Source organism: Gallus gallus, chromosome 6 (assembly GCF_016699485.2).
Source record: "Gallus gallus isolate bGalGal1 chromosome 6, bGalGal1.mat.broiler.GRCg7b, whole genome shotgun sequence".
Lineage (NCBI taxonomy): Eukaryota > Metazoa > Chordata > Aves > Galliformes > Phasianidae > Gallus > Gallus gallus.
In genome coordinates, this window is record NC_052537.1 from 3,322,804 (window position 1) to 3,350,365 (window position 27,562).

General features: G+C 45.4%; 2 protein-coding genes and 1 long non-coding RNA gene across 4 annotated transcripts in view; 2 read left to right on the top strand and 1 right to left on the bottom strand.

The window, feature by feature from the left end:
• Positions 1-4,006: 4,006 nt before the first annotated feature.
• Positions 4,007-6,415, top strand: ADIRF (adipogenesis regulatory factor). The gene is made up of 3 exons (NM_001302200.3): positions 4,007-4,128; positions 5,489-5,551; positions 5,856-6,415. The coding sequence occupies exons 1-3, from the start codon at positions 4,068-4,070 to the stop codon at positions 5,960-5,962; spliced, it is 231 nt and encodes a 76-aa protein (NP_001289129.1). The 5' UTR covers positions 4,007-4,067; the 3' UTR covers positions 5,963-6,415.
• Positions 6,416-10,221: 3,806 nt separating this feature from the next.
• LOC768772 lies at positions 10,222-13,185 on the top strand. Its single transcript, XR_212473.4, has 3 exons — positions 10,222-10,355; positions 12,541-12,603; positions 13,033-13,185. It is a non-coding gene; the product is annotated as an uncharacterized LOC768772 (long non-coding RNA).
• A 2,699-nt stretch (positions 13,186-15,884) lies between these two features.
• Positions 15,885-27,562, bottom strand: part of GLUD2 (glutamate dehydrogenase 2) — a 31,207-nt gene continuing 19,529 nt past the window's right edge. Inside the window, exons 6-13 of one of the 2 annotated variants that reach the window (XM_046942792.1) lie at positions 27,277-27,456; positions 25,692-25,829; positions 23,341-23,478; positions 23,131-23,211; positions 22,228-22,351; positions 21,352-21,443; positions 18,213-18,275; positions 15,885-17,285 (exon numbers count right to left, since the gene is read on the bottom strand). In XM_046942792.1, the coding sequence (XP_046798748.1) occupies positions 17,166-17,285; positions 18,213-18,275; positions 21,352-21,443; positions 22,228-22,351; positions 23,131-23,211; positions 23,341-23,478; positions 25,692-25,829; positions 27,277-27,456 (936 nt within the window). In that variant the 3' untranslated portion in view covers positions 15,885-17,165. The remainder of the gene's footprint in view (positions 17,286-18,212; positions 18,276-21,351; positions 21,444-22,227; positions 22,352-23,130; positions 23,212-23,340; positions 23,479-25,691; positions 25,830-27,276; positions 27,457-27,562) is intronic. The other variant, NM_001396466.1, reaches the window with a different exon arrangement.

Sequence of the window (27,562 nt, forward strand, 5' to 3'; positions counted from 1 at the left end):
TTGGAGGGCTAATTTAGCTTACCTAGAGCAGCTTTAGTTTGATCTTTTATATGAGTAATGTTTGACTTAGTGTAGCTCCATCTTTTTGTCAGCAAATAGTTCTATTTCTTGAGGTAAAAATCACATCCCTGTGCTTACCTGGCTGCTGCAAACACGATCCCCAAACCCCAGTCCTGGTGAAAGTATAATTGAACAAAGAAAAAAACAAACAAATATAAACACTTCCCACTTAATTAGCCCTGTTTGACTGTTTTCATGTGTAAAACATGAGCTCCAGCTGTGACCAAGGGCCTCTCACCTCTGCTGGGTGACGCAGGCAGGAAGGCTTGTGTTACTGATGTACAGTAGGGCACTCAGAGGTGTGTTCTGCCATGGGTGAGGTGGGAGCAGAATTAGAACAGTTCCTAGTTTCTCTCAGAATGACTCCAGGCTACCTGGGCTGACAGGTGCCAGCTGGCTCCAGAAACAGCCATGGTTCGTTAAGGAGCAGGTGTTTTGAGTTTCTCTCTTTCCCTTTAGAGCAGCCAACCTGCTGCTCACCAAAGGCCATGCTGTGGAGGCATTAGGCTGGGGGGCACAGATACAGAGCGGTCTGGGCAGCCAGGCAGGGAGTGTCCAGGTGGGACAGGTTGCACCACCAGAGGGGGTATGGTGGCAATGCTTTCCCACACCTCAGCTCTGGCCACCCAGAGTCACTTCCAGAACAGCCCAAAATGTTGAGGAAACCTCAGCATGCAGCTCTGCCTGCAGTGTGGTACCACAGCTGGCATTATCCAGTGTCTGACTGCTGCCTCAGCAAACACAGGGGACTGAATGAGGCAAAAGTCCAAACTAACTTGCCACCTGCAGGCAGTTCAGTTCAACCTTGCAACACAGGGAATGATGCAACTCAGCCCAGGAAACCCATTCAGGAAGGGAATAAGAGGAATAGAAAGCTGTAGATGTTTTCAGAGGCTGGAGCAGTGGGCAATATCATCAGCAATCAAGAGACTGGAGCACAAAGGCTGAAGTGTGCTGGCATTTAGCTTTCAAAATGCCTTATAACACCCTTGCCCCACCCCTAGGATTTCTTTTTTCTGAGACAGCACAATTGAGAGCTGATGAGCAAAATGAGCAGTGGGACTGTACTTGCTGGGTGGGTCTGTCAGGTGAGGGATATATCACCTCTGTGATGGTTACAGGCTATTAACAGCTTACAACAGAGTCAAAGCAAAGACCGGGATGAATGAGGTGAACAGGCTGTTGAAAAAAATCATGTTTTCACCCAGGCATGCAGGACAGGTTAAATTATTCAGAGAAATACTTATTCTGGTGGACAGAAAGCTGGACATGAACCAGCAGTGTGCGCTTGCAGTCCCAGAAGGCCAAGAGTGTCCTGAGATACATGAAAAGAGGGGTGGATAGAAGGGAGAGGGAGGGGATTGTCCCTCTCTGCTCTGCCCTTGTGAGGCCCCATGTGAAGTCCTGTGTCCAGATCTGATGTACCCAACACAGGAAAGGCACAGAGCTGTTGGAGCGGGTCCTGAGGAGGGTGCTCGGAAGGCTGGAGCTGGGCTTGGTTAGCTTGAAGAAGTCTCTGGGGAGACTTCACTGTGGCCTTCCAGTACTTGAAGGGAGCTTATAAGCAGGAAGGGGACTGATTTTTTACACAGTCTGATAGTGATAAGACAAGGAGAAATAGCTTTAAGCTAAAAGAGGGGAGATTTAGGTTGGATGTTAGGAAGAAATTCTTTACTCGGAGGGCAGTGAGGCAGTGGCACTGCTGCTGTGCAGAGATGCTGTGGGTGCCCCATCCCTGGAGGTGCTCAAGTCCAGGCTGGATGGGGCCCTGGGCAGCCTGAGCTGGTGGGTCGCAGCCCTGTCCGTGGCAGAGGGTTTGGAACTGGTTGGTTCTTTAAGGTCCCCTCCAATCTAAGCCATTCTATGATTTAAAAAAGCAATGTTATCTCACAAAGTAAATAAAGATGATGCATTACGTTCCAATAATTTTCTGACACGGCTTCATAACTCTGACAGACCTCTTGGTCCTGTCATATGGGACTATTCATAGTGTGTAGAAGCGTAGAAATTGTAGGGTATGTATTAGATGGGATTTCGACATGATAGGGTACGTATCAGTGCCATATGACTGTTTCTTCTACTCTGGATTATATTATAATGACCTCACTATGTCAGCTTGCAGGGGACATGTGTAATTTTCTTTCTTTGGTTCTGAGTTTAAGGTTTTTGTTTGGTTGGAGTCAGGATATTTATATTAACAGTAAGGATTGCATTACGATAGGAGCCATGCTATGCTGTCTCTAAAATACTGTTATAACACAGAGCATGTTTTGTGTTCCATACAAGCATGCACTGTTGTGAACATGCCCCAAACTCCTTTTCTCCCCTCTGGGCAGACTCCCCAGCCAGAGCCAGCGAGGCCCTTGAGCTGAAACCCCAATGGCACAGATGAGGGGGGAGGACATCCAGACAGTGAGGGTCAGAGCATCTCTCTTGGAGCTGTGGTGGCCCTGGTGGATGGTGGATGCTGCAGGCTTCTCTCGTGCTTTCATTAACACAACTCTGCAGAGAATCAACGGAGGTGGCATGCTGAAAACTGGCAGGATCTGCCCATTTGGGGCAGTTTTGTTGTTGCTAGGTTCTCAGATTTGAGCAAGACAAGTGGGCCTGTGGTAGTGCTTTTGCCAAAAAGTTGCTAAGAGGCCCAAAATATTCAGTTTCTTTTATCAGAGGTTTTGCAAAGCCAACAGCAAAAGAAAAAGTTCGGGGAAAAAAAAAAGAAATCAGCAAGGAATTGAGAAAGGTTCATGCTGGGAATATATAACTGAAACACTAATGGCCCTGTCTGGGAGGAAGGGGGATCACCATCTGAAGTAACAGAGGAGCGGTGCAGGAGCACTGTGCGCAGCGCCAGCCCGGCTGATGGCACAGAGGGGAGCGGTTGTGTTCAGGCTTGTTTTCTGCTGCTCGGGCTCACTTGGGTACTAATGAAGAACTGAGTTTACAAGAGCTGTCACTTCCCACCCTAGTTTAACCACGGTGTCTTGTTCTCGTGCCCGTTTCCCACCAAAAAGCTTTATTCAGGAAGATGAATGTGGGTATGAGTGTGGACATCTGAACCAGGCGCTTTTGTGAACTGGAATGCAGTAATGAGGAGCTGTAGCCCCTCCGCTGGCAGAGCCCTGGCCCTGCTCTGCCTTAGCACAGTGGTTTATTGGTGCAAAGTCTCTTTGTATGCAGGGTTGGTGACAGAAAACACACATTTCAAAGGCTGGTAGGAACACGTGAAATGCCACTTTTATTCCAGCAGTGATGTTAGGCAAGGGAACGATTCTAAACAGATCAAATCAGTAATACAGAGTTATACTAGTAGAGAGGCTTTGCTGTTTTGACTTGTTTTTTCCCTTCCCCAGGGACTGCCAAAGCTGATCCAGCTCCAACCCCAGCCTGGCACAGCCTGCAGCAGTGCTGGCTTCTTGCAACCCAGCGGGAGCTGACAACTGGGAAGTTGTATAAAACCCAGTTAATTAGGGCTCTCACCATCAGAGAGTATTGCACCAGACCAGAAAAGTGCACTGTGATTAAAGATGCTAAAACTCGAAGGAAGTTGGTGCTGCAGCTGCCTCCAGGTGTGAGCCCACCACCGTGCTCATGAAAGGAGCAGGCAGCAGCCCGGGCAGGGAGAGTGTAGGATGTGCTCAGGTGCTGCTGCTGCAGTACTTTTCCAGATCTTTTTATGAAGAGTACAGTGGTTTCTGTCTGCTTTGGTGGAACGGGATGTTTTTGCTTTGATTTTTAAAAAACAACAAATTTATAAGCAAAGACAACACGGTGAAGCAGAAATCTCCACCTGGGCACACCCTCTCTTTGGGAAGGGTACAGACATCTGTTTAGATTTTCAGCTCTCATTCCTCAGGTTCAAACCCCACCCATAGCACCAACCGTCCCCACAGCACCATCACAACTCCTGGCACACGTATAAAGGCAGACAGGCCAGGACACCCCTGGCAGCGTGCTGTGCATCACTGGGTGTTGGACTTCTTGTGGCAGAGGCATCAGGAGCCACCATGTTGGGTAGAGGCTTCCAGGGGCTGAAGGAGCAGGCAGAAGGAGCGGCAAAAGATGCTGGTAAGGAGGATGGACATCACTGTCTATTCACAGGGGGTCAGTTGCTGCTTTCACCTACACAAACCTAAACCTGAAGCTATGCTGCTAGCTCCATAGGAGTTGATAAGACCTCCAGTTCACCACCACCAATACAGACTGGGCCGTAAAGATCCCAATGAAGAGCTGCTGCCCTGCTGGTGGGCAGGTCGCACTGAGGCAGGGCATGGCTTCTCCTTCCTCTCTGTTCCTGGGACTACATTTGGCCCCAGGTGCAGTTCCAGATCTCAGCTGGGCACAGGCAGCCCCCACCAGCCCACAGAGCTCTGCTGAGCATGTCAGCCTTCATCTCTCCTCATCCAGATCCTAAAGTGGGTGTGTTGGGAGCTCTGGAGCCTTTCTTGGTGATAAATAACCTTTTGTGTGTAGCACTGCATTGCTCACTATGGTCTTTTATCATGCTTTGTGGAGTATTTTATGCTGCTCTGCTTCCAAGAGTTGCACTTCACCCTTACTGTTTGCTGCTTGGCCTGAATACCAATGCCTGCTGGTGATACCTATATTGATTGCAATGCACTGTCTGAAACAAAAAACACAAGTGTGCTCCTGCTGTATTCTTCTTCATCAGTGACCACCAGATTTTGCAGGGTTTGCAAGCCTGGGCGTATGTTTCTGCCATAAGTATTCTCACATTGTAGGACCAAGTACTGTGCACTGGGAGCCAGCCTTGCTGTGCAATATACAACAGCTTCTCCTTTAAATGAAACAAATCACTGTATGCACAGCTCCTGAGAGCACGCTCTTTACAGCACGTGCGTGCAGACTATTCCTTTAGCAGAGGAGATAAGATGGCTGTCACTCTTCCTGCAGCCACCACCAGCATCTCACTGTTTTAATGTTTTATTTTCTGCACCTGATCCACTCCGGTGCTAGCTCCCGCTTCTCTGCATGCTTCTTTAGATCTCTGTGAAGTCTCCCTTTTTCTGTCCTGTCCTGTTCTTTTAAATGTGTTTTATTCCCCTTTGAAAAAAGGCACTGTACCCAAGCAGCCCGTGAGGACAGTGCATGTGAGACTAGATATCTCCAGAGCTAATAACCTCTAAAAGTCCATAAATGCAAGTGTAGGGCAAAGTAAGCAGCTCGCAACCAAATGTCTCACTCCAGCTCACTGCTAACCTCTGCTTCTTCTACTCCTTATATTTTTATCTTCTTACCATCACTGACTTGCCCAGCTCCCAGGAGTGCTGATGCCATCCCATAACAGCCCTCACATTCACCACGTTCCATGAGTGAACCCCCCCCCAGCCCCGGCTGCATCTCTAACAGGGACACAACCCGCCTGCAACGGGCACGTGGAAACGAACCCTTTTGTCCTTAATTACAGCAAGCGCGTTGGGACAGGCCACTCAGGATGCAGTCAGCCAGATTACAGATGCCGGCCAGAAAGGTAGGTTTGATGTCTTTCAGCCTTTCACAACACCAATGGGAAAAGATTGCAGATGCATTCCTTGATAGCTCTGCTCACCAGCAGGCATCCCCCAACAAATGGCTGGCCTCCAGCCTCTGTCCCTCATACACAGCACTGAGCCCTGCATCCATTTCTTATTACTGGACACTGGCAAGATATGCCTCTGTATTTTTATAGTGGAAACATGTTCTCCCCTGCCCTCCCCATCATAAATACTGAATGAACTAGGTTGCACTTTTTTCAGGCTTTCTGCTTACATGTTGCGTTTCTCCCTCTCTTCCAGCTGTGGATAAGGCTTGTAAGACAGCACAGGATGGTGCAGAAAAAGCAGCCGGGCAAGCTGCAGAAGCACTGTCTGGCTTTGGGAAAAAATGTGGATTTAAGAAATGATGTTGATGTAAGCAAACAGTACTGCATATATAGCCCACCTTTGCGATTCCCGAGTCCTCTGTGTAGAAAGCGAAAGCTATCTGAGATCTGGATAACTACTCTCCCCCCACATACAAAATCATAAGGCAGAACGCTCTCCTCATCCTTCCCACAGGAAAAATGCATCTCAGTGCACCACGTTCTGTTCAAAGTGGACCACAAGGCTTCAGCAGTGTTACTGCCCTGCTCTTGTAGCAGTGCAATTGCCACATCTGTTGAGTGTACTCAGAAAAACAGCAGGACTGGTACTATTCCAAAGTACAGGAATGTCCACGTGATTAAATTAAGTTCCCTCCCAGGAATCAGAAGTTAAGCTGCTGTTGTATGTCATGTCAGTTGTTCGCTTATTCCATTTTGCTGCATTTTCAGATTAACATAAATAAAATAACTATTAAGATTTCCTCCCCTCGGAAATACATCGCTTGTGCTGTGTCACTGGGCTTTCTGTAAAGGACAACACCGTGTCCTGCAGATCTCTTTTGCTTTTGATTGCTGGCTTGATGAATGATGGCTATTTATGAGGGTGGACAGTGATAGGACAAGGGGGAATGGTTTTAAACTGAGACAGGGAAGGTTTAGGTTGGATATTAGGAGGAAGTTTTTTACCCAGAGGGTGGTGACGCACTGAACAGGTTGCCCAAGGAGGCTGTGGATGCCCCATCCCTGGAGGCATTCAAGGCCAGGCTGGATGTGGCTCTGGGCAGCCTGGTCTGCTGGTTGGCGACCCTGCACGTAGCAGGGGGGTTGGAACTAAATCATCACTGTGGTTCTTTTCAACACAGGCCATTCTGTGATTCTATGATATGGTTCTATGATATGGCCACCCCACAAGGCAGGTGGATGCTGCACTGCTGCATGCTCTGCTAGTGGTGAGCCATGCACGGCCAGCATGGTACTGCAGGTCCCATGGCAGAGCAGGGGCTGGGTGCCTGCTGCTCCTTTCTGCACCTGTTAGCATCCAGCCCCAGTTTCTTTGTGCCCCAGTGCACGGCACATCTGCTGCTCCACCTCACGAAGGCACCAAGAAACCAGGCAGCATGGGCAGGTTCAGACAGCACTGCCTCACAGCCCTCGGCCAGGAGCTGGGGGTGGTGGGGCTTTGGGGAGCACCGACCTTCACTAACGCAGCCCTGGAAAAGGGCCGCTCACCACTGGGCACAGGGATTGGCTGCGGGCTGCCCAGGGACTGAAAACTCTCAGAGGAACCTATAGGTGATACATCACCAGTGAGTAAACATAGTCCAGGGCTTTGCACAGCATCCCAGTGCAATGCCCACAGTCATTTAAAGCTCTAAAAGCCTAAATATTTACCCAAGTGCATGCTCACAGAAAAAGTGCTACACTATTGCACTCAGTTACTGGGCAACACTCCACAGTACTTAATTATTTAGTGCTTTCCATGGTTACTTCCCCAACGTGAAATCTTCAGAGAACGAGCACTCAGGCTGGGAGTTTCACAGTGCCACGCTGTGTTTGTGGCGGTCCACACACAGCTCCTCAGCACACCTTACTTTCTGCAAAGCACAGCTCAGTCCACACGACCAAAACCCAAGCGGTTATGGTGGTTTTGTTTCCCAGCAGAGCAATTACCTTAGAAAACAGATACCATTCCCACTGCCTTGTGCTTGTGGAGCAGACCCTCGCCGTGCAGTTTCCATGTCCCCCCAGCACTCTCCCTGGACATGGTGCAAGGTGGGACACACACATCACAGCGCCTTTGTCCTGGGGGCAGATGCTGTTGCACAGGCACCCGTGAGTCTGAGTCACTTGCTGGCAAGAATTTCTAGATCTAAACTGTCGAGCTTTGCCCCACAGATGGGGTCACAGCTTTGTTCACAGTGCTCTCTGGCCTTGAAGCATTCGGGTTCTCCCTCCCCTATGCATCACAGAGGTGGCTGAGTCACAGCCCGGGACAATACATTCCCATCCCACCCAATGGCTCCAGATGGCACATGAAAGCTACGCAGCCAGTTACAGCCCTCGCCAGCTCATGTGCTTCTGCCCAGGGGGACACATGAACCCTGGCACCTGAGCTCTCACATTTCCTCCCATTTGCTCCTGAGTGTGCCCTCAGCTGTCAGAGCCTCAAGGTGCCATGCAAGGGGGATTTGGGCACCTTACCTCTGTGGGCCAACGCTGCCTGATGGCTATTGAACTGAGCAGTGTGAGTGCCTGGTGCTGCTGCATGGTGGGGCCAAATGTGTGCTCAGCACCGGGAGCAGCTCCGGCCTTTGGCTGTGACTGCAGCAGTGTGTCTGCTCAGGGTCGTTCCCTTGATTGCCATCAGCAGTAGCACTGGGGACTTCCCAGCCTATAGTCCAAGACGAGGAAATGTCAGAACCGAGTCCTCTGTCTCAGCTGTTCACAACAACTTCTCATAGAATCACAGAATCGTTAAGGTTGGAGAAGACCTCGAAGGTCATCAGGGCCAGCCTTCGATCCGTCCCCGCCATGCCCATCTCCATGTTTCTTGAACACCTCCAGGCACAGCGACTCCACCACCTCCCTGGGCAGCCTGTGCCAATGCATTATCACTCCTTCTGAGAAGAAATTTTCCTCACAGCCAACCTGAACCTCCCCTGGCACTTAGACTCACAGAATCACCAAGGTTGGAAAAGACCCCCAAGATCACCCAGTCCAACCTCCCACCTACCACCAGTATTTCCCTACTAAGCCGTGTCCCTTAGCACAACATCTAAACCCAGCAGTTGTGGTTCTGTACAATACAAACAGCGACAAGAGTCCGAGCTGCTGGCTGCGGGACCCGCTGCCTTCACACATCTGTCACCATCAGCAAGAGAGGCAGCAGCACAGAGCCAGGAAATTGCCATTTCCTGAACATGGACCTGGCTGCAGATAGCTGAGGATGTTGTGGAGAACAGTAGGTGAATGATCTATGGCCCTGCTGTTGTGCAATGGGTTTCCAGAGGCCGAACGCTGCCCTGGGTTGTCTGAAGACTTTTGGGTTTTTGCTGCACTGTAGAACCATTCTAAACTCTGTCAGGTTCTCTTTTGGTCAAAGGCTTTGCTTTTTGTAACCAAATGGTTCGGTTTTATTTGTTGTGTTTGTTTGTTTGTTTGTTTTTCAGGGGTGTGTTTTGGTAGAGGCTGTTTTCCAACGTGGTAAGTAACCTCTGCTGACAGAAGATAACATGATACGGAGACATCCCTCCATACCCTATTTAGTTGAGCACAATGTCCTGTTATACGTCAATGAGGATCCGCAGTGCTTGGAAGAAAAGTGATACTTTGCTGAAATGCAGGTGGGCAAATGGTAAAGGAGCTGTTGTTGAAGAAGTTAATTGTCTGGTGTGGAGAGGGACGTTCCTGGAGCCTGCTGTGAGCAGAAGGTCAGGCTGAGTAGCCAGAACCCGTTTTGGGGCAGGTTATGCTTTTTTTTTCTTTCCTTTTTCCCTCCTGCTCCAGCAGAAACAGCTTCACAGCGGTGGGAGATCCTTGTACGTAGCGTGGAAGGGTGCAAGAACCAACTGTGCTGGAAAGCAGGTGACTCCAACAGAGCACAGGCTGGCTGCTCTGGGTGTGAGCAGCTGGGCAGCACCACCAGCCCTCCCAGAGGGACTGGGGAAGGCTGGAGGGGGATGGATGCACTGCCTGGCCTCCTGCCTGCAGCTCCCCGGGCACAGGGCTAGCAGGGGCAGGCTGCTGGGCAGTGTTATGACAGAGTATGAAACTGCTAGGCTCATCTCACACAACAAAGATTTCATCACGTACTCCTCAAAAAAAAAAAAAAGCAGGGTTAGCTCCTCCCATTTGTTTTATAACGATGAGTTTAAGCCTGCCCGGAGGGGGAAAAAAGTGAGCAAGAATCCTCTGAAACTGGATACTTTTCTATGTAAGGCTTTGAAATACCAGAGCTGGTTTAGGCAATTCTTCAGCTGAGGACTGGGGTGTTTTTTGGCCCCGGCAGCCTCCTGGGAAGGTTTTGTAAGGACAGCTGTGGAATGCGCTCTGTTTACCAACTTCTTGCCATGGAAAACAAAGCTTTGATTCCTGGGCCATGGAAAACTTCTGCCGATGAATCCCCACCCCCTCTCTGGGGAGGAAAGCACAACAAACACTAATGCCTCTTCGCCCTTTTATGCCTGGCGTATTAATCACCGAGCAGGGCTCGCCGCGTCCCGCTCAGCCTGCGTTTGCCCTCTAACTACGGGGAGGAGTTCTGCTTTGTCTATATAAAGCTGCACTTTGCTGAACACCGTAACAGAACCAAACTTAGAGACTCCATCACCCATCCTCTGTGGGGAGAGCAGAGCAGCAGCAGCCATGTTTGGGATTGGGAAGAAGCTCGCCGAGGAAGCAACGCAACAGGCCGAGAGCGCTGCGCAGGCGGCAGGTAAATATCACGGGCTGCTTTCCCTGTGCCTCCGACTGCGCAGGGAGGTGCGTGCCCTGCTGCACTGCTGTGGGCTTCTGGCCCTGCTGCGTGAGTGGATGCCTCATGCATGAACGCAGCTTTGCAGATGCTCTTCTTGAGGGTGTGGTTGGCGTGGCTGCTGCTCTCCAAACCCCACTGGTGCGAGTGCGAGTGAGGGACCTGAATTAAATGCTGGCTTCCCGGTGCTGCTCGCACCCCTTCCCCAAGTGGGTGCCAGATGGATAATGTGCTGAAGGGATGAGGACGGCAGAAAGCTGAGAGGGAAAGTGAGGCCGTTCAGGTTTTGCGTTACTTTTTTGCAACTTTTTCAAAGCACGAGCAGCTGTGACAAATATGAGCTCTGCAACACCGGGATGGATTCGCTTCTTGAAGGTCTTTGATGCGCCCAGCTGATGCTGTAGCTGCTCATCCCACCGCAAGCCCTGGTGCAGTCACTGGGCTTGGGGCGCCTGCAGCTCATGCTGTGACACTTCCAGCCCCTGCCCAGGATGAAGCATTGTGCCATTTAGGTGAGACACTGCCCGTGAAGCCCTCATACAAAGGCTGCCGTGGTGCAATTCCTCAGACGTCTGTGCTTCATGCAGTGGGAGTAGCTGAGTTCACCTAATGCCGTGTAGAGTGAAACTGGGCACTGCGGGCGACCTCAACTGCAGTAGAAATGCTACTTTAAGGATTTCTTTTTTAATACCATCTCCTAATGTGCCAGTCCTCTAGGCAGTGCTCAATGAAGCCTGCTGCTTATTTACTACTTGTCCCTGGGCCAGCTTGCTAGGAACAGGAAAGACCCCTCACCACAACTAGTGGTCCCTTTTCCAAAGAATTTGTGGTGATTCTCAGAACATCTTCATGCTGAAGCATGGAAGGAAAACACTACAACTCGGGCAAGCACTCATGTTTTCAGATGAAAAGTTCCTCTTGCTTTTGCTTTACAGCAGCCCTAGACATGCATATTCCGTGGAGATTTTCATGTTCCTGCTCTATTTCTTTACATTAGAGGACAATTATCAACTTCTTCCTGTGCTAGAAGACCGATGTGGGGGTTTTAGGCATGGCATTTTTCTTTCTTGAACAGGCTGAGAAGTTATCTCAGTGTTCAGATGATGGAACTAAGTGTTTGAGAGCCAACCAACTCTGAGAGCAGAGCTTTTAGACTGCAGCAGTCCTTCCCCTTCTGCCCCAAATGCTCGCAGCCCTTCAGACACCCTCGGCAGCCCTTGGCCTGAACCCCACACACATCCTCCCAGGCAGTCCTGCTCTGGCTGCTGTTGTGCTCTTGTGCCTGCCTTGGTGAGTGACAGTAGTTGCTCAACAAACATCACCACTCGCAATGCACCCAGTCCTGGAAGCACTATCAGTAGGGGTATTCTCCAAATCCCTCTTTAAATGAAAACAAAGAGGGTTTTTATGCCAGTTCTTAAACTGGAACAAGACTGTCCAACTGATGGTTCTGCAACTATTAACCACGTCATCTCCAAAGTACTTCGGCTGTGCCTGCACATGCCCCGGAGGCTTAGTCCCATGAGCCTTTCTATGTTTGGAGTGGCACAACTGATCTTTGCTAGCATCTAAAATTAGCACCCGCCCAATAGCTCCTAAGGGAGCTGTAAATTGGGATGTAACCTGGGATCTTTGCAGGAAGCATCTTCCTCAGCCCACCTCATCCGCCAGCTGATGACCTGTGCCAGAAGGGGATGCATGATGATAATTAGTGTAGCTTTATGCAGTACAAATATCTTACAAGCCCAGGGTGAAGTAGGCCACTGGTTTGAGACAGCCTTACTGCCTCAGCTGCTGCTTGCTGGAGGGCAACTCAGCCCAGGCCTGGAGAAGTTCTGAAGTTCTGGGCAATCCCAGCCCACTGAAATGCTGTCCTTTCCCCCACGCATCTGTCCTCATGGTGTGCTCATGCCCTCCCCCACGAGCAGCCCGGCTGTTCATGCAGCCTGTGGGGCTGGGCAGGGCAGTGGGTAAAAGTGGTGCAACATGGAGCCGGGGCGAATGAGACAACCAGGTTCAGCTGCAGGTCACTCACCCAAAATTGTATTTGACTGATTTTTCTTCTTAGAATCATCTACAGAGGTGTGAATACTGAGTTTAGAGGGACAGATAAAGACTGCTTAATTGATGCTGTTTTACTCCGCAGTTAACACGGTGGGGCAGACTGTGCAGCAAGCAGTGGAGCAGGCCAAGGATGCTGGTCAGAAAGGTATGGTCATGTTCCTGCTGCTTTCACCGTCATTCCAGTGAAATCCCAGATGGGTCCCTCGCCCCTGTCCCAGCACCCACCTCCTTGTGAGATCCTCCCAGCCACGTTGCTGCCCTCAGTGACTGCGGTGGGAGGGCAGAGCCCAGCTTTCTTAGCGCTTCCCATTCCAGAGCACAGCACTTCTGCTCTGATCCGGGGGCTCTGAGTCCACAGGGGCCTCAGCCCACTCCAGGCTGGGCTGTGCTGCAGTGCCAGGGCTGCCCAGTCAACAGCAATGAGGTCACTCTTTCCCTGCCCACGCAGGACGGTGCCATAACCAGACCCCTTCAGCACATTCCCCTCTCCACCTCCCCTCCCACCCACAGCTGGTGGGGAAGGGGAACATAGTGCAGTGATGCTGCAGTTACCTTTGTTTTTCTTTTTTAAAAGCTCTCGATGAGGTCTACAAGGTCGCTGAAACCGGTGAGAAAGCTGTAAAAAATGTAGCAAATCAAGCAACTGCCTGGGGCAAAAGCTTCGGACAATGAAGATAACGTAACACCACTGAATGTATTCTTAAATAAATAAAACCCCTACAGTGTACGTGTCTGTCACGCATTCTTTGGGATTACTCTGATTACACACATTGGAACAGTCAGCGATGTAGAAAGGTGGGATTACTGCCCAGCAGACTGCTGAAGTTGCTGTTAGTGCAGCCAAACGCTGTCAGAGCTAAGGGAAGGCTCTGAGCGGGCACGATGTAAGTGGCCCACTCCAAAGGGGCCGAGGACGTGAGATTTGGGGTTTTCTTCCACATAGTTGGTGAGTTGAAGTCATGGCTCCACACAAGCAAGTCTCATGAGATGAGCACTTGAGCACTGATTACTTGATCACTGATTTTGGGACAAGGTAAGCGCCTGCATGCTTCTGTGCTTTGATCTTACCTGTAAAACTGCAATTAGGAATTACACAGATGAAGGATCAAGTGTGTTTATGACGTATGGAACCGCCGTAGAATGGTACCGTGACACTCAAAGCAATGCTGGCACCAAAACAGTAACAGCACAAACTGCTGGCCAAGCGCCTAATGTGCCGCTGAGCTGAATTCTCACTGCAGCTCCAACAGCACAGAGCAGCTGTGGCCAAACACAGAGATGGGCAGTTATCAAACGTGGTGAAAGGATGAGAACTGAGGGAGTCTGGGCTGTAAAAAACAAAACCCACGTGTACATAAACTCCGACAAGAAGAGAAGTTGCTACTGCAGTCGGTAAGGAACGGGATACTACATTCTCACCAATTACTGAAGACATAACTTAGAGGTCACTTACTCGGTATCTTGAAATGACAGCAGGAATTGTCACCGTGTAAGCACTTCTTCCTGACAGTGGCAGGTGCCATCAATGAAAGTGGATGCAGTACTGATTTCATTGCTGGCACGAAAAATGGCTGTTGTACTCGCTTTTCTGCACGGCAGGCTTTTGCACTGGCAGGAAGGAGGCGACTGTGAAAACTGTGGTTACCCTTATCCATGCTCCTGGGAGGCTACGAGTGTCCACCACACTATTTGCTGTAGGCAGTAGGCATGGCTCAGAGCCATCAGAAATCTGTGCTCACATGGAACGTCAGCAATTGGCTGGGCCCTTGCCAAGCGATTTTCTTGGTGAAGCATCCAGTGGTGTGCCAGCAAATGCAAGCAGTGGCCATGGCAGTAGCTAGAGGCAACACCTGTGTGTGTGCTGCATGGTTGTGTAAGGGGGGGAGTGCTCTCCAAAACGTTGGAGCTAAAACCTAATTCAAGTTGCAGCTGTTATAAGGAAACACAATGGTCAGATTTGTAATCTACAGTCCGGAGCATGGCTGTTTCCTTCAGCTGTGGTTGATGTTGAGGTTGATGTGGCTGGTGTTGCTCATAGCAACTGTGTGAAATTTTACTGGTTTTTTTTTTCCCCCTCTTTTGCTGTTGCCTGAACTTGGGAGAGATGTGCTACACAAAGTGATAAGAGCATGGCATCTTGTTCTTAACTATCTGATGCTGCTGGAACTGACCTCTGCACTGCACTTACACTCAGCCCCAGTGTAGCCTATAATGTACACTACCATTTCAGAAGAGGTTATCTATCAAGTCTGGATTCACTGATACAGCTTGGTTCTTGCATTTAGCTACAAGCAAAGGGCAAATCAGACGATAAGCTGCAATCTGAAATCAGACTCTGAATGTCAGTCTCATCAAGAATCTGAAGTCTTTGATAGAAAGTCTTCAACCCCAGACTCTCCTCACACCACTCCTCACTTCAGTTATGCCCAGCTTGCACAAAGAAGCTGTGGGCGCCCCAGTCCTGGAGGTGCTTTAGGCCAGGCTGGATGAGGCCCCAGGCTGCCCCATCGGGTGGGTGGCAACCAGCCCACGCAGGGGTTTGCAACTGGATGGTCCTCAAGGTCCTACTGAGCGATCTACGCCAGCTGTCTGCGTGCTCCAACAGTTACAGGGCCTCACTCTTCAGGTGTGAACAGCTGAACTGACGGAGAGAAGTAGAGGAAATGAGGGGGCAGGCAGGAAGAAAACTATCAGCCAAATCTTCAACAACCATGCCAGCAGATAGCACAACCCAACTTACAAGATTCTTTCTCTTTTCGATAAGACAATGGTAGTAGTAGGATGGTAGTAGAGGTTGAAACCCCCCCACAAATATTCAGTTACATTTTGTTGTTGTGTACTGATGGCAGTAGAGAGGTGGTCTGGCAAAAGGGCCCCTGACGTGTCAACGTGGAAGTGCGCGTGGAAGCAGATGAGGCAAAGGTCTGCCATTAAATTCCTCCATGTGGAAAACGTGACACCCACTGACATCCATCAGTGCTTGCTGAATGTTTATGGAGGACAACCAGTGGATGTGAGCACAGTGAGGCGGTGGGGGGCGTTTCATTAGCGGTAACAGTGACAGTGGGTCACCTCTGCTGGTGCAGATTTTGATGAGCGTGGCTCATACAGGCTCTTTTCATTGTGGCTAATGGTGGTGACTATGCTGAGAAGTAGCGTTCTGTAGCTGAGAATTTGCTCTATCAAACAGCATTATTGTGCTCTTTGTATCTGCTGTGGTTTCTGTGGAAATAAATAGGAGGCACTACTTTTGGAGTGACGCGTGTTGACTGCCAACCTCATGAGACCTATGGGGAAGAGTGAGCCCCTTGCAAGAAGTCATTGACAGTATCTTACCAATAACCATGCAACAAATTAGCAAGTGTACTGCGATGCAACCAGGGAAAGCTTTTACATGAAATAGAAAGCAGTAAAACAACAGCATCGTTGGTTTGGAAAGGTCAATTTTTTTTTAATAACTGCTCTTCTCTCCAGGTTATGTTATGCAGTTACAAAGTAGATAGAAAAAAAACATAAGTTTCTGGGAGGGACTGGTTGTCTTTTAGAAAAAAACACTCATATTCATTACATAAATAACAACTGGCACTTCAAGGGGACTCGGCTGGACAAAAGCCTTAGACTTTATAAACTGTGCTTGATCCAGTATTGTGTTGAGGTCCATTCTGTTGTATTTGAATATATTCAAAACTGTCACGACCTTCTGATGGCAAAAATAAAAAATAAAAAAAGAAGCTATGTGTTAAGACAGTGGATTAAGTTTACAGCAGCATTCTAGCTCCTCTGTGATCTGGCCAATGATTTCTGGGTTGTATTTCACTGTAGTTGTTCACTGAGGCAGTATCTAATTTTGAAACAGCCTCTGGGAGGAAAAGACCGACAAAGAATGTTAAAAACAGGTATGATTGCTTAGCAAATTCAGACTATCCCTTTTCTTTAAAAAAAAAAAAAAAAAAAAGTGTAGTCAGAATAATTACATAGATGCTTGATTTAAAAATGTTACTATAATTGCTTGATAGTTTCAGCTTATAAAAATATTAGTTTGTCAACTCTACATACTTCGTGGTGGTAGTAGCCAAGCTAACTTGAACAAGCAATAGAGCGCAGTCCTATAACAGCAGCAGTTAAAGAAAAAAACATTGCCTAGAGAGAATCAGGCCTGAAGCTCTACTACAAAAAAAATTAGACTCCTATTGAAGTTAATCCCTGCTGGAGGCCCATTCTTCCTTTGACAATGCCATAGCATTGATCATACGAGGCCTTACTGAAAGTGCCAAAGCCAAAATTATATCATTAAACAAAAGTGCATGAAGTAATAATGAGCGAAGTGCTCATCCAGTACAGTATCTGATCTGAAGTTTGAGAAGTGGCTCAGGTGGCAAGACCACTCTTTCATACATAAAATGTACCATTTTGTTTTGCAGGTGAAATACCCAGAACGTCCCCCACAAATGCTGATGAACTGTTATCTTCAGATACATGCTTGTATGCAATTTCCTAATCCATGGATTTTTATTGTAAAAAAAAAAAAAAAAAAAAAAAAAAAAAAAGACTAGTCTGGGCTGAAACTAATTGAGAATAGAATCCACTATAACGTCAGAAGAAAAGAAATTTTCGTGGTTACATGTAAACTTGTGATAAGCTTTTCCAAGAAGAGGGTACATTTACGGCAAGAGGGATGGGATACAACAAGGAGCGGTGACAGCCTGCTTATGTAAAGGTCAGGCCAGCCTCGTTGTATACTTTGAAGACTTTCTCAATCGCATTGACATAGGCAGCTGTTCTCAGGTCCAGACCCAGGTTGTACTTCATGGCAGTACGCATGATTTGCTGAAATAGAAAAGGTTGTATGAGATTTCTGCAAGTTTCCTATAGGAGCTACGTCAGATTCTGCTTACAGGATCCAAGTGGGAGCATAAAAGCCCCTAACATTGCTACCAGAGCTCAGATTCTTTGGGAGTAAAGTCTAAAATGTCTCAGTTCTCTGTACCTCTAAGATTTAAGAGGTCTCAAACCTCTACAGGGAAAGACAAAGCTTCAAGTAGTGTTTCCCTGCTACTTAGAAATACTTCATAAAGGGTTCAACCTAAAACTGCTGATGCTAAACTAAGGTGTTCTTAAGTACTTAGCAGTCAGGTGCAAGAGGACAACTAATATGCTTCTAATTACCATAGCTTCCTCTAGAAAATACTTCCAGATACCATACATTAGTCTCTAATGTTTTCTACACCCAGTTAAACCTGGTCATCACTGCACAAAACAGAAACATTTGAGAACAGTTAGCCACAAACTGTATATGTACCTAATAAACTCTGCAGAACACATTTGTTAGGGAACTGTTAGGTCACAGCCTGAACTGATGACTGAGCACGCAGTGAAGGGATATGGCTAGCCCAGGGAGCACAGCTGCAGGCAATTTACCTGTGTTTCTCAGGTGACCAGAAGGGGTGGACCCTGGGTCCATCCTCCCAGCCCCCCAGCTCATTTAAGGGCCAGCCTCAGAGGGGAAAACGTTTTGTCAGTGAAGGTTCTTTTTGGAGAGGGAGTGCTCTATGGCTACAGACCCATATCACCAGCTGGCTAAGTCAGCTTTTTTCCTGTTTTTGACTATTGGTAGTCCAAATAATACTTTTCCTGCTATTGTGAAGAACTTATCAGAAGCAATTTCACTGTGTTATGGGAGGAGCAGCTTTAAAAAAGATGTAGTAAAGCCACAGGTTCTTTTCCTGCAGATAGATTTATTAAAGCAATACTTACTCGAGCAGAACGCTCCATGGTATAAGCCAACCCAGAGTGGACGATATCCTTCTCAGATGCACCCTGCAACAATACACAGTACAGTCAGGACTTATTCATGCATACAGAAGGTACTAACCCTATCTTAGGAGCAATAGGATTCTTGTAGCTACTGAAGCTTGCTCTCTCATTTTTTTCCTGTGGTGACTGATGTTAAGACAATCTGAATTGCCATTACTATTACTTGAAGTGCTAATTATGGTCAATTAAATCCTAAAACCTTAGATGTAAGTCAGTGAAATCTCAGTTGCGTAATGCTAGTGTTTTCAGTGATGATGTAACTACTGCTTTCAGCTTCAAAACATGTCATAAATGTTAAACAAAAAAACTCTCAAAAGTAACTTATAGAAGTTATTTCAATTATTTTGAAGACAGGTTTTAGGAAGGGCATGATCCTCAATGCACAGGTTGAAGTGCATTAGCTTTGTGCAACTCTGGAGTGACTTAGCTCCCCTTGAAATGCAAACACACTGAACACTAAATAATTGAAATGGCCTGACTTGGGAAGTTAGAATGTCAGTGTTCTGTCATTCTGACTACTGCCACTTACTACTAATTTGAGACCTGGCTTCATGGAACAGATGCTTTCCCTCAAATGATCCATGTGGTCTGTAGAAATTACTGGGTCAGTTTGTAAGACTTGTGTTGAAGAGATGACAGCAATGACTTCAAGTCACTGAGTGTATTTACTATGCTATTCTTTCAGTGTAACACTTTTGCAAATGCCAGTGCCATACTAGATCAGTCTTCTCCTGTCATCTGACAGCAAACCAAGTTCACATATGCCTCCTCTGATTTACCAAGGGAAGGATGCTTTGGTGTTCTTTGTAGCGCATTTTTTCCCCTTGATTATTTGCCCTATCTTCTCCTGAGCTTATGTATAAAAAAAAAACCTATACCAATTATCACTTTTAGCTCCCATACATCCCTTGGCAATGTATTCTACAGCTTAACTGACTGTTGGGATTGTTTATTGGTTTTGTTTGACAGCACTTTATTCTTGTTCGCTCTTCCATCCCCTGATGGCTGTTCTTATCCATCCATTTGCACATCACTCATTTTACAGATTACTATCTCTGTACTATCTCAGATAAACAAGACCTGGAGTAGTTTGTTGTTTTATACATGTGGAGCTTCTGTATCTTTGATTATTCTACTTTTTTCCTGAACATCACAACTCTAAAAGATACAGAGATGTAACTTGCATGCAGAGATGATAAGGCAGACACACTTTGGACTTAAATTATGGTATTGTTAGTCTTATATTGCCAATCTTCTTTTCAGAACGATTACTAACACTGTATTTGTGTTCTAATTGGTGTGCATTTCTAAGCTTATGCTCAGGGATGTGATTTAGCTGCTCAGGGACAGGATTTAGAAGAGGTTTGTTAGAGTTAGGGTAGTATGGTTAGGTTGTGGTTAGACTTGATCTTTAAAGTCTTTTCCAAACTGAGCAATTCTATGATTCTATGTTCTGTTGTTACCTCCAGATCTTCCTTTTGTGTTCAAGTAGATGAGCTCACAACAAATCATTTTGTACAAAGAATTTTCCCACCATGTTTTGGTACACATTAGATACACTAAATTTAGATGCCTTTTTTTAGCCCATTAATTCAAGTCTTAGAGGAACATTCTACAATCTTGTCTCTATTATCCTGAATTTACAGAAATGCCGTATGAAGCTGTCTGAAATATGGGTTCTTTGAATGAATCATCAAATAACTTGTGTTGAAAGGGAGCTTTAAAGATCACCGAGTTCCTGCAGGCAGGGTTACCAACAACCAGACCAGGCCTGATTCAACTTGGCCTTGAACACCTCCAGGGATGGGGCATCCACAGCTTCCCTGGGTAACTGTGCCAGTGCCCCACCACTGATCCTGTTGAAAGCTGTTAGAAAACCCTGGTAAACTAGATGAACAAGACTTCCAGAACAAATTCTGATAGTCTTTGAAGCGGTATTTCTTGCTATAAAAGCTTGACAGACTTTGATAGCAAGGAATCAAAGAGATGATAGAATCTATGTATTGATCAGGTTAGCCAGCAGAAATATGAAGTATATCATAGACAAAAGTATCAGGGAGGAAAAAAAATTAATCTCCTTACTGGTTTGTTTAAAACCCAACAGAAAACCTTCCTCATCCTTCCCCAGGTTAAAAAAAATCCACACATATCCATCTGAATAATGGACGGAGATGGTGGAGTTTCTCAGAGCAATGGCCTGCTAGGTGAACAGCAGCATGCAACTCTCATATGATTAACTCCTGAAATCTGAGGTATTAATAGATGAAAAATATCCAAATTGCCATAGTGGTGTTTGCAGAATAAGAGATGGTACTTCATACTTTTCTAGTAGGAGATGGGTGTAAGCACTACTCAGTAACAACTAAAACACCAGCATTATCAACACTATTTTCATTCTGAATGCAAATCACAGCGCCGTAACAGCTACTATGGAGAGTACTAACTCTGAAAACAGGGTAGTACTTGAAATACCCATCTAACACTACAGAACAGACATGAACACAGTAGGGGAACTTGGCTTGAACTGGTGATTGAGCACCTGGTGAAGGGGTTTGGCATGGGAGCATGGCAAATTGTTTGCACCTGTGCTGCCCAGAAAGGGCAGACCCAGGGTGGAGCCTTCCTGGGCTCATATAAGGGCCAGCCACCAAAGGGAGAGCATCTCTCAAGCATAGGCTGGCTCCTGAAAAGGAATGCTTCATAGCCAGAGAATCCCTTCACCAGCTGGGTGAGTTTCATTCTTCTTTCTGTATATGACTATTGGCCTACCTGCAAATACTTCACCTGGTATCGCCAAGGATCTGTCAGAAGCAATCTTGCTTCTTCATCAGCAGAACACACAAAATGAGTCTGTATTAAAACTGCAGCTTTATAACAATATTGGAGATACTCTGCATGTGGCCAAGTAAAAGGGAAAAAATGGCTTACTTCCTGTATTCTTAAACAGTTCAGATCACTTGCTTCCTTTAATTGTTTGGCCATCTAGCTAACAGTACTAAGGTAAGGCTTTGCACTTATAATATCAGGATACAGCTACAGTTAAAAAGAGAAAAAAAAAGCAAACATAGCAACTACTTACTGATATCCTATCTTGAAATTCTGCTGTAGGCACAACTGGAATAGTTCCACCATGCTTCCCAAATTTTCTCTCCAAGCTTTCCTGTACAGACACTACAAAAGAAAAAAAGCAGAGGCAATGTAATGGGCAAGGAAAGGACAACTAACAGAAGGATTTGTTTCCAAATCTTCTAGCATTCCATGGCATGAAATGCAGACTCTGGGAGCAGGGCTGAGAGAAGGGTCATCTTAATTATGTTTCCTACAAAATAGGAAAGAAGTTGTGTTTTGTTTTTGTTTTTATGGGTGAGTTACTTCAACATTAGTAATTCCTACAGGACTGCTTTGTATAGCAAGCAGCTGAGTTTTATTTGATATCTCTCTAAACTAATTAAGCTGCCAAAGCAATATGTATCAACACTGCTAACTTGATAGAAAGCATCAGAAAAAAATAAAATTAAGTTAAAGCAATGAACCACTCTCCTATCACTGAGAAAAAAGGTCATGCACACTTTTAGCAGGTGGTCTCCAGAAAAGAAGTGTTCTTGTATTTCTGAATTGATGCATCTTTTATCAAGTCACTCAAACTTCAAATGCTGTTCACATATCCAACTGAAAGGCACTTAAAGAAATAATAGTTGACAAGTTCACAAAGTTCATTATTTTCAAAAAACTGAGGAAAGCTGTTGCTTTATGAATTAAAATAACTGAAAAAGTATGCCTTTATCCTCAGTCACGAGTCACCTTATTAAATCCTTCTTGCTCTTTAAGCTGCAGTAACAATAGACTTAGAGGAAACTAAAGTGGATTTGAAATAGCTCTATATTTGTTTCTCCCAACTTTGCAGTTCAGTACTCCATCCTACCAATTAAACTGAATGAAAGAACTGTGCGCTTACTGAGCAAGTGGTAGTTGGAATCCCTTTCATATTTAAAAGTCAAGCGGCCATAGCTGACATGGTTCAAGTTTTTCAGCCATTCAAAGTAGGATACTGTTACACCACCAGCATTCAGGTAAAGATCCTGCAAAGAAACAGTAAGTGTGTTGTGATGTGATCATTAGATAAAGACAGTTCTATCCTACTAAGGAAAAGCAAGTATGATTTACAAAATTCTAAATCATGGTATGGGAAGACAATCCAGCTGTCGTTCTGACATGACCAAGTATATCTCTTCTGATGTCTAGGGATTACTTCTACTGATTTAAGGAGGACTTGACTTCAGAATATATGAAGTTCAGGTATGCTCAACTATTCTATTTCAGCATAATTATTTAATAGAAAAAAAATATTCTTATTAAAGTCAATGAGTTAAGATAGATCAGCCACGGCTTTTAGGTATACTACTTGATCAGGATGCTCTCCTTCTTTGGAGAAGAGGACATTGTCATACTTCTAGATCTCATTCTTCCAAATTACCACTCTAGGCAACTTTAACTTTATGCAGTCTGCAACAAACAATTCTGTTGGGAGTTCAACCCATAGACCAATTTTTACAAACTGGCCAGTGTGTTAACTTGGCTTTCTTTCTTTGCTTACTGGCCTACTTAGGTAACCAAATGCCAGGCAACAGACAAATGAGCCAAGCTACAGATTTAAGCAATAGCTGTGGGTAGTTATCTCTTCTGAACATGTAGTTTTCCTATAATTATCTTTGGGTACTAAAGAGTTGTAATGAAGTCTCTTTAAGTAATTATTACAAATCTTAAGCAACACTAACGCTTGCTTCCCAGACACTAGCTGTTTATACTTCACTGAAATATTACTCACTAATGAAAATCAAAGGTCATAATAGAATCTTACAGGAATAACCATGATATTCCTCTCCAAGAAGATTTTGTCAGCTTCAGGAGTTGTAGGTCCATTGGCACCTTCAGCAATAATCTAAAAGGAATCGCAACAGAGTAATTGCTAAGTTGACAAGTGTATGTTTCTATCCTCATTAATTATTTAATAGTAGTATTTAAACTGGCTTTCTCTATTTTTCATTTGTTTTTGAGTTCTCCAACTTACTTTTGCTTTGACCTTGTGAGCATTGGCCTTAGTCAACTGCTTTTCACTTGCAGCAGGGATGAGAATGTCACAGTCTGTTTCCAAAATACTGCCCTCAAGCTTCTGCGCTTTAGGGAAGCCCATGATTGTGCCATGTTGCTGTTGGAAGGAAACAAACCAGGGTGGCTTTAGTGCATGTACTCAATTTACTTCCCTTTTAACTTGAAAAAGAGAGAGAAGGAATAAGCAGCAACTCTAGAAAGATAGGGATGATATGTGCTATCTTCACTTAGCTTGCTTTTTGTATTTTATCTACAAGTCTTGTACCTCAGTCCAATATGATTAAGGCATAATTGCTCTCTGGTCAAAGACACTGATAAATGCCTGGGCTCTGGAATAGTCAAAAAAACAACTGCAGTTCCTCTCAACTCTTAAAAAATACAAGACAAATACAATCTTTTTCAAATACTCAAATGATCCACTAGCCTGTTATGCACAGGGTAAGTTGCATCACGTGAAATTCAGAAGCACCAGTTGTGAAAATTCAGTACTACATTGACAGCCTTCATTTAGTTGAGGGTCTTCCCAGCTTTCTGAGAAAGGAGGGTGAAGACATTCACATGCTCCCTATGTAAAAGATGACACCTGAAATAACTCCCTTAGGAACTCTATGTGGAATTTCCATCCAGACATTAAGCCACTGACCACCACTCTCAGGGTATGATCTATCCCATAGCCAGTTCCTTGTCCACTGAACTGTCCACTCATCAAATCAATTTCTTTCCAATTTGAGAGAATGACATTATTGGTGACTGTGCCTAAGGCCTTACTGAAGTCCAGACAGATGACATGTGTGCCTCTTCTCTTGTCCATCAGTGCAGTTACACCATCATAAAAAGCAACAAGGTTGGTCAGGCAGGACCTGCCCTTGGTGAAGCCATGCTGGCTATCCCTTATCACCTTGCTTTCTTCCGTGTGCCTTAGCATACCTTCCAGGTGAATGTGAATTACTTTCCCTGGCATTGAGATAAGGCTAATAGGTCAGTAGTTCCCTGGTCATCTTTCCTACCCTTCTTAAAGGCTATATTTCTGTTTTTTTCCAGTCACCAGGGGCTTCACCTGACTGCCATGACTTTTCAAATGTCACTCAGAGTGGCTTGGTGACTTCGTCAGCCAATTCCGTCAGGACTCTGGGATGTGTGTCATTGGAACCTGCATCCTTCTGGATATTTAGGATCCTCAGGCTGTTGTGAAACTGATTTTTGCTTACTCTTTCCCTCCAGTTCCCACCTTCTGAACCATCTGCTCAAGGGCTGTGTGTAGAGCAGTTGCTAGTGAAGATGGAGGCAAAAATGTTGAATACCTCTCTTCTCCTTAGCTGTTCTTACTACCCTGCCTGTGCTGCTCACTAGGGAGGGTATGCCCTTCTGGACTTTATTTTTCTGGCTGACATACCTATAGAAGACTTTCTTATTCTTCTTTGTGCCCCTTGCCAAGTCCAGTTCCAATTGGGCCTTGGCCTTCCTGACACCAGCCCTAACTTTCACTGCCTATGCTCTCCAGTTTGACCAGCAGCTCCCACTTCAGCCATGCCTGTCTCTTGCCTTCCTTTTCTGACTTCCTACACCAGGAGGTGGAGAGCTGTTGTGCCCTAAGGGAAGCTTCCCTAAATATCAAGGGCAAAGAGTAATGGCCTAAGACTTGAACTTAGGAAGTTCTATACCAATATGGAAGAACTTCCATATGTTAAGGGTGATGGAGCACTGCAATAGGTTGCCCAGGGAGGTTGTGGAGTCTCCTTCTATGGAGCTATTCAAGACCCATCTGGATGCCCACCTGTGAGACCTATTGTAGGCTGCCTGCTTTAGTGGGGGGTTGGACTCAATGATCTCTTGAGGTCTGTGATTCTGATCTGACAGCTCTGCTGCACTTCCGTGTCCTTGAGGACAAACTCTTGCGGAGTTTTGTTGACTAAGTTGAAGATCTGGAAGCTGGTTTTCCTAAAATTAAGTTTCCTGATTTTACTCTGCCTGATAACTCTCAGGAGTGTGAACTCCTCCATTACATGGTCACTACAGCCCAGGCAGCCTCCGATCCTGGTGTCACTAATCAGTTCACGTGAACTGGTGAGCAACAGGTCTAGCATTGCATCCCCCCTAGTGGGGCTGTCTATTATGTGGCTCAGGAAGTTATCCTTGATTCACTCCAGGAGCCTCCTGGATTGCCTACAGCTTGCTTTTTCAGCAGATGTCAGGGTGTTATATGAGGCATTACTTTCAGAGCAAACTACGTATTTCATACCAGTCTATAGTCATCCCATGTGTTTGTAGAGCTAGCAAAAATGAAAGTATTTCTGCATAACTGTTTCATACCAATTTGTAATCTTCTAGTTCCTTTGGGTCAATCCCATCAGGATTCCAGATAGAACCATTAAATTCCCCAACAGCAACACATTTTGCTCCAAAACGGTGCAAGTATCTCATAGAATGCAAGCCCACATTACCAAATCCCTGAAAGTGAAAAGAGAAAGGAAAAAGTAGTCAACCCTTCAGCTAAAATCGTTATTATTAGTAGGATTTATATAGATTTGAAAAGCTGTAAATAGCTCCTTATCTATCGGTATGTCTTGGCATTTGATAATGTGCATAGCAAAGATGAAGGAAATCTAGATGTGTTACTGGTCAGAATACTACTGTAGAAATGATGTACTTTAGCTGGCAGTGCAAAATTGTGCTAAGTTCTTTGTACTGGAAAAAACAAGGAAATTGTTAATGTTACTGTGAAAGGTTCAAAATGATATTTTTATCAACATGAGAAAATTTCAACTATGTATCCTATAACTGGTGTGTTCTTAAGAGGGATTCATGGATTTCTGTATAACCATTCCAAGTTTTGACTAACATCTGCAGGCCAAGAAACAGTCAATTTGTCTAAAGCTTACAAGTATAATACTCTCCTGGAATGAAAAACAACAAAAACCATAAATAGCTTCCTGCTAGTTATGTTTTAATATGAAAGGTTATGTTATCTCTTTAATGCTTTTGGAGCTGTCCTGTACAAAACAGATTGCTTAAATGTAGGTAATCCTGCATTTTGTTAGCCAAAAAAAACCAAAAAACAAAAAAAACCACAAAACAACATTCACATCCCACCCCAAAACTAGCTTTAAGTCATTATTCAATATTCTAGAAGTGCAGAGATAGTGTGGTGCTGTCTCAGTGCAGGGCAGAGATGTTTGTGTGAACCCACCGGTTAACTAGAGGACACCCTAAAGGTTACAATTGCAGTGTTTCTAAGAACTGATATACTGGTACTGAAGACAACTCAAAACAAAACAATCCCTCAAATCCTCAATTTAGCTTTCGATTCAAAGCTGGTGAAAAGAATACAATATTCCTTAAATATTTTAAGAATTATAATGCATCTTACTGAATACCAAAGGTTTTCAAAATCCAACCATTAGAGCCTCCAGAAGCTTTATGAATGCTGAAGATGAATATCCAACCCTAAAAATTTAGGATGTGTTGTTGGCTTTTTACTTTTCCAACTGTTCATTCCGTAATATAACAAGAATTTCTTTCTCTCCCTCATTTTTTTTATTACAATAGATGTAGCATAGGCAGAAACAGTGTCACAGCTCATTTAAAAGTATGCTGTGCTGTAGTTCCTGGAAATCCTGTAATAGTGTTTCACTTTGCTCTCTACAGCCCATGCTCATAAAGAGTAGAGTTTTGGCTTTATGCCTGTAGAGTGCCATTATAAGGTCTGTTCTTATAAAACAGTCCAAATTAAAGGGCACCTATGTTGCTTGAAAAACATTTCTAAACTTTGAGAGTAAAGGTTAACTTAGAAGTCATAAAACCCTAACAGGGTTTATTGCTACAGCCCTTTTTAAGAGTAGCTCTGTTGGAACTTTCTTCATCATGTTTTTCACTGCCACTGGAAGAGAAATATTACCTGAACAGCAAAAGTTTTATCTCCAAATCCAGGAGTCATTCCTAATATACTCATATATGATGCTTCATTGATGAAATTTTCAATTCCATGGAAGAGACCACGACCAGTTGCAGATATCCGTCCATGGATCCCACCCTGGCTGATGGGTTTACCAGTTACACATGCGTGTGCATTAATATCCTGCAAAACAGTGAAGGAGTTGTGAGTTACAACTAAAATACTCAAATAATAGTTGGAATGGGAAACTTTGTACATTTCAGGGACAAGGGAAAACAGGTACTGAGAG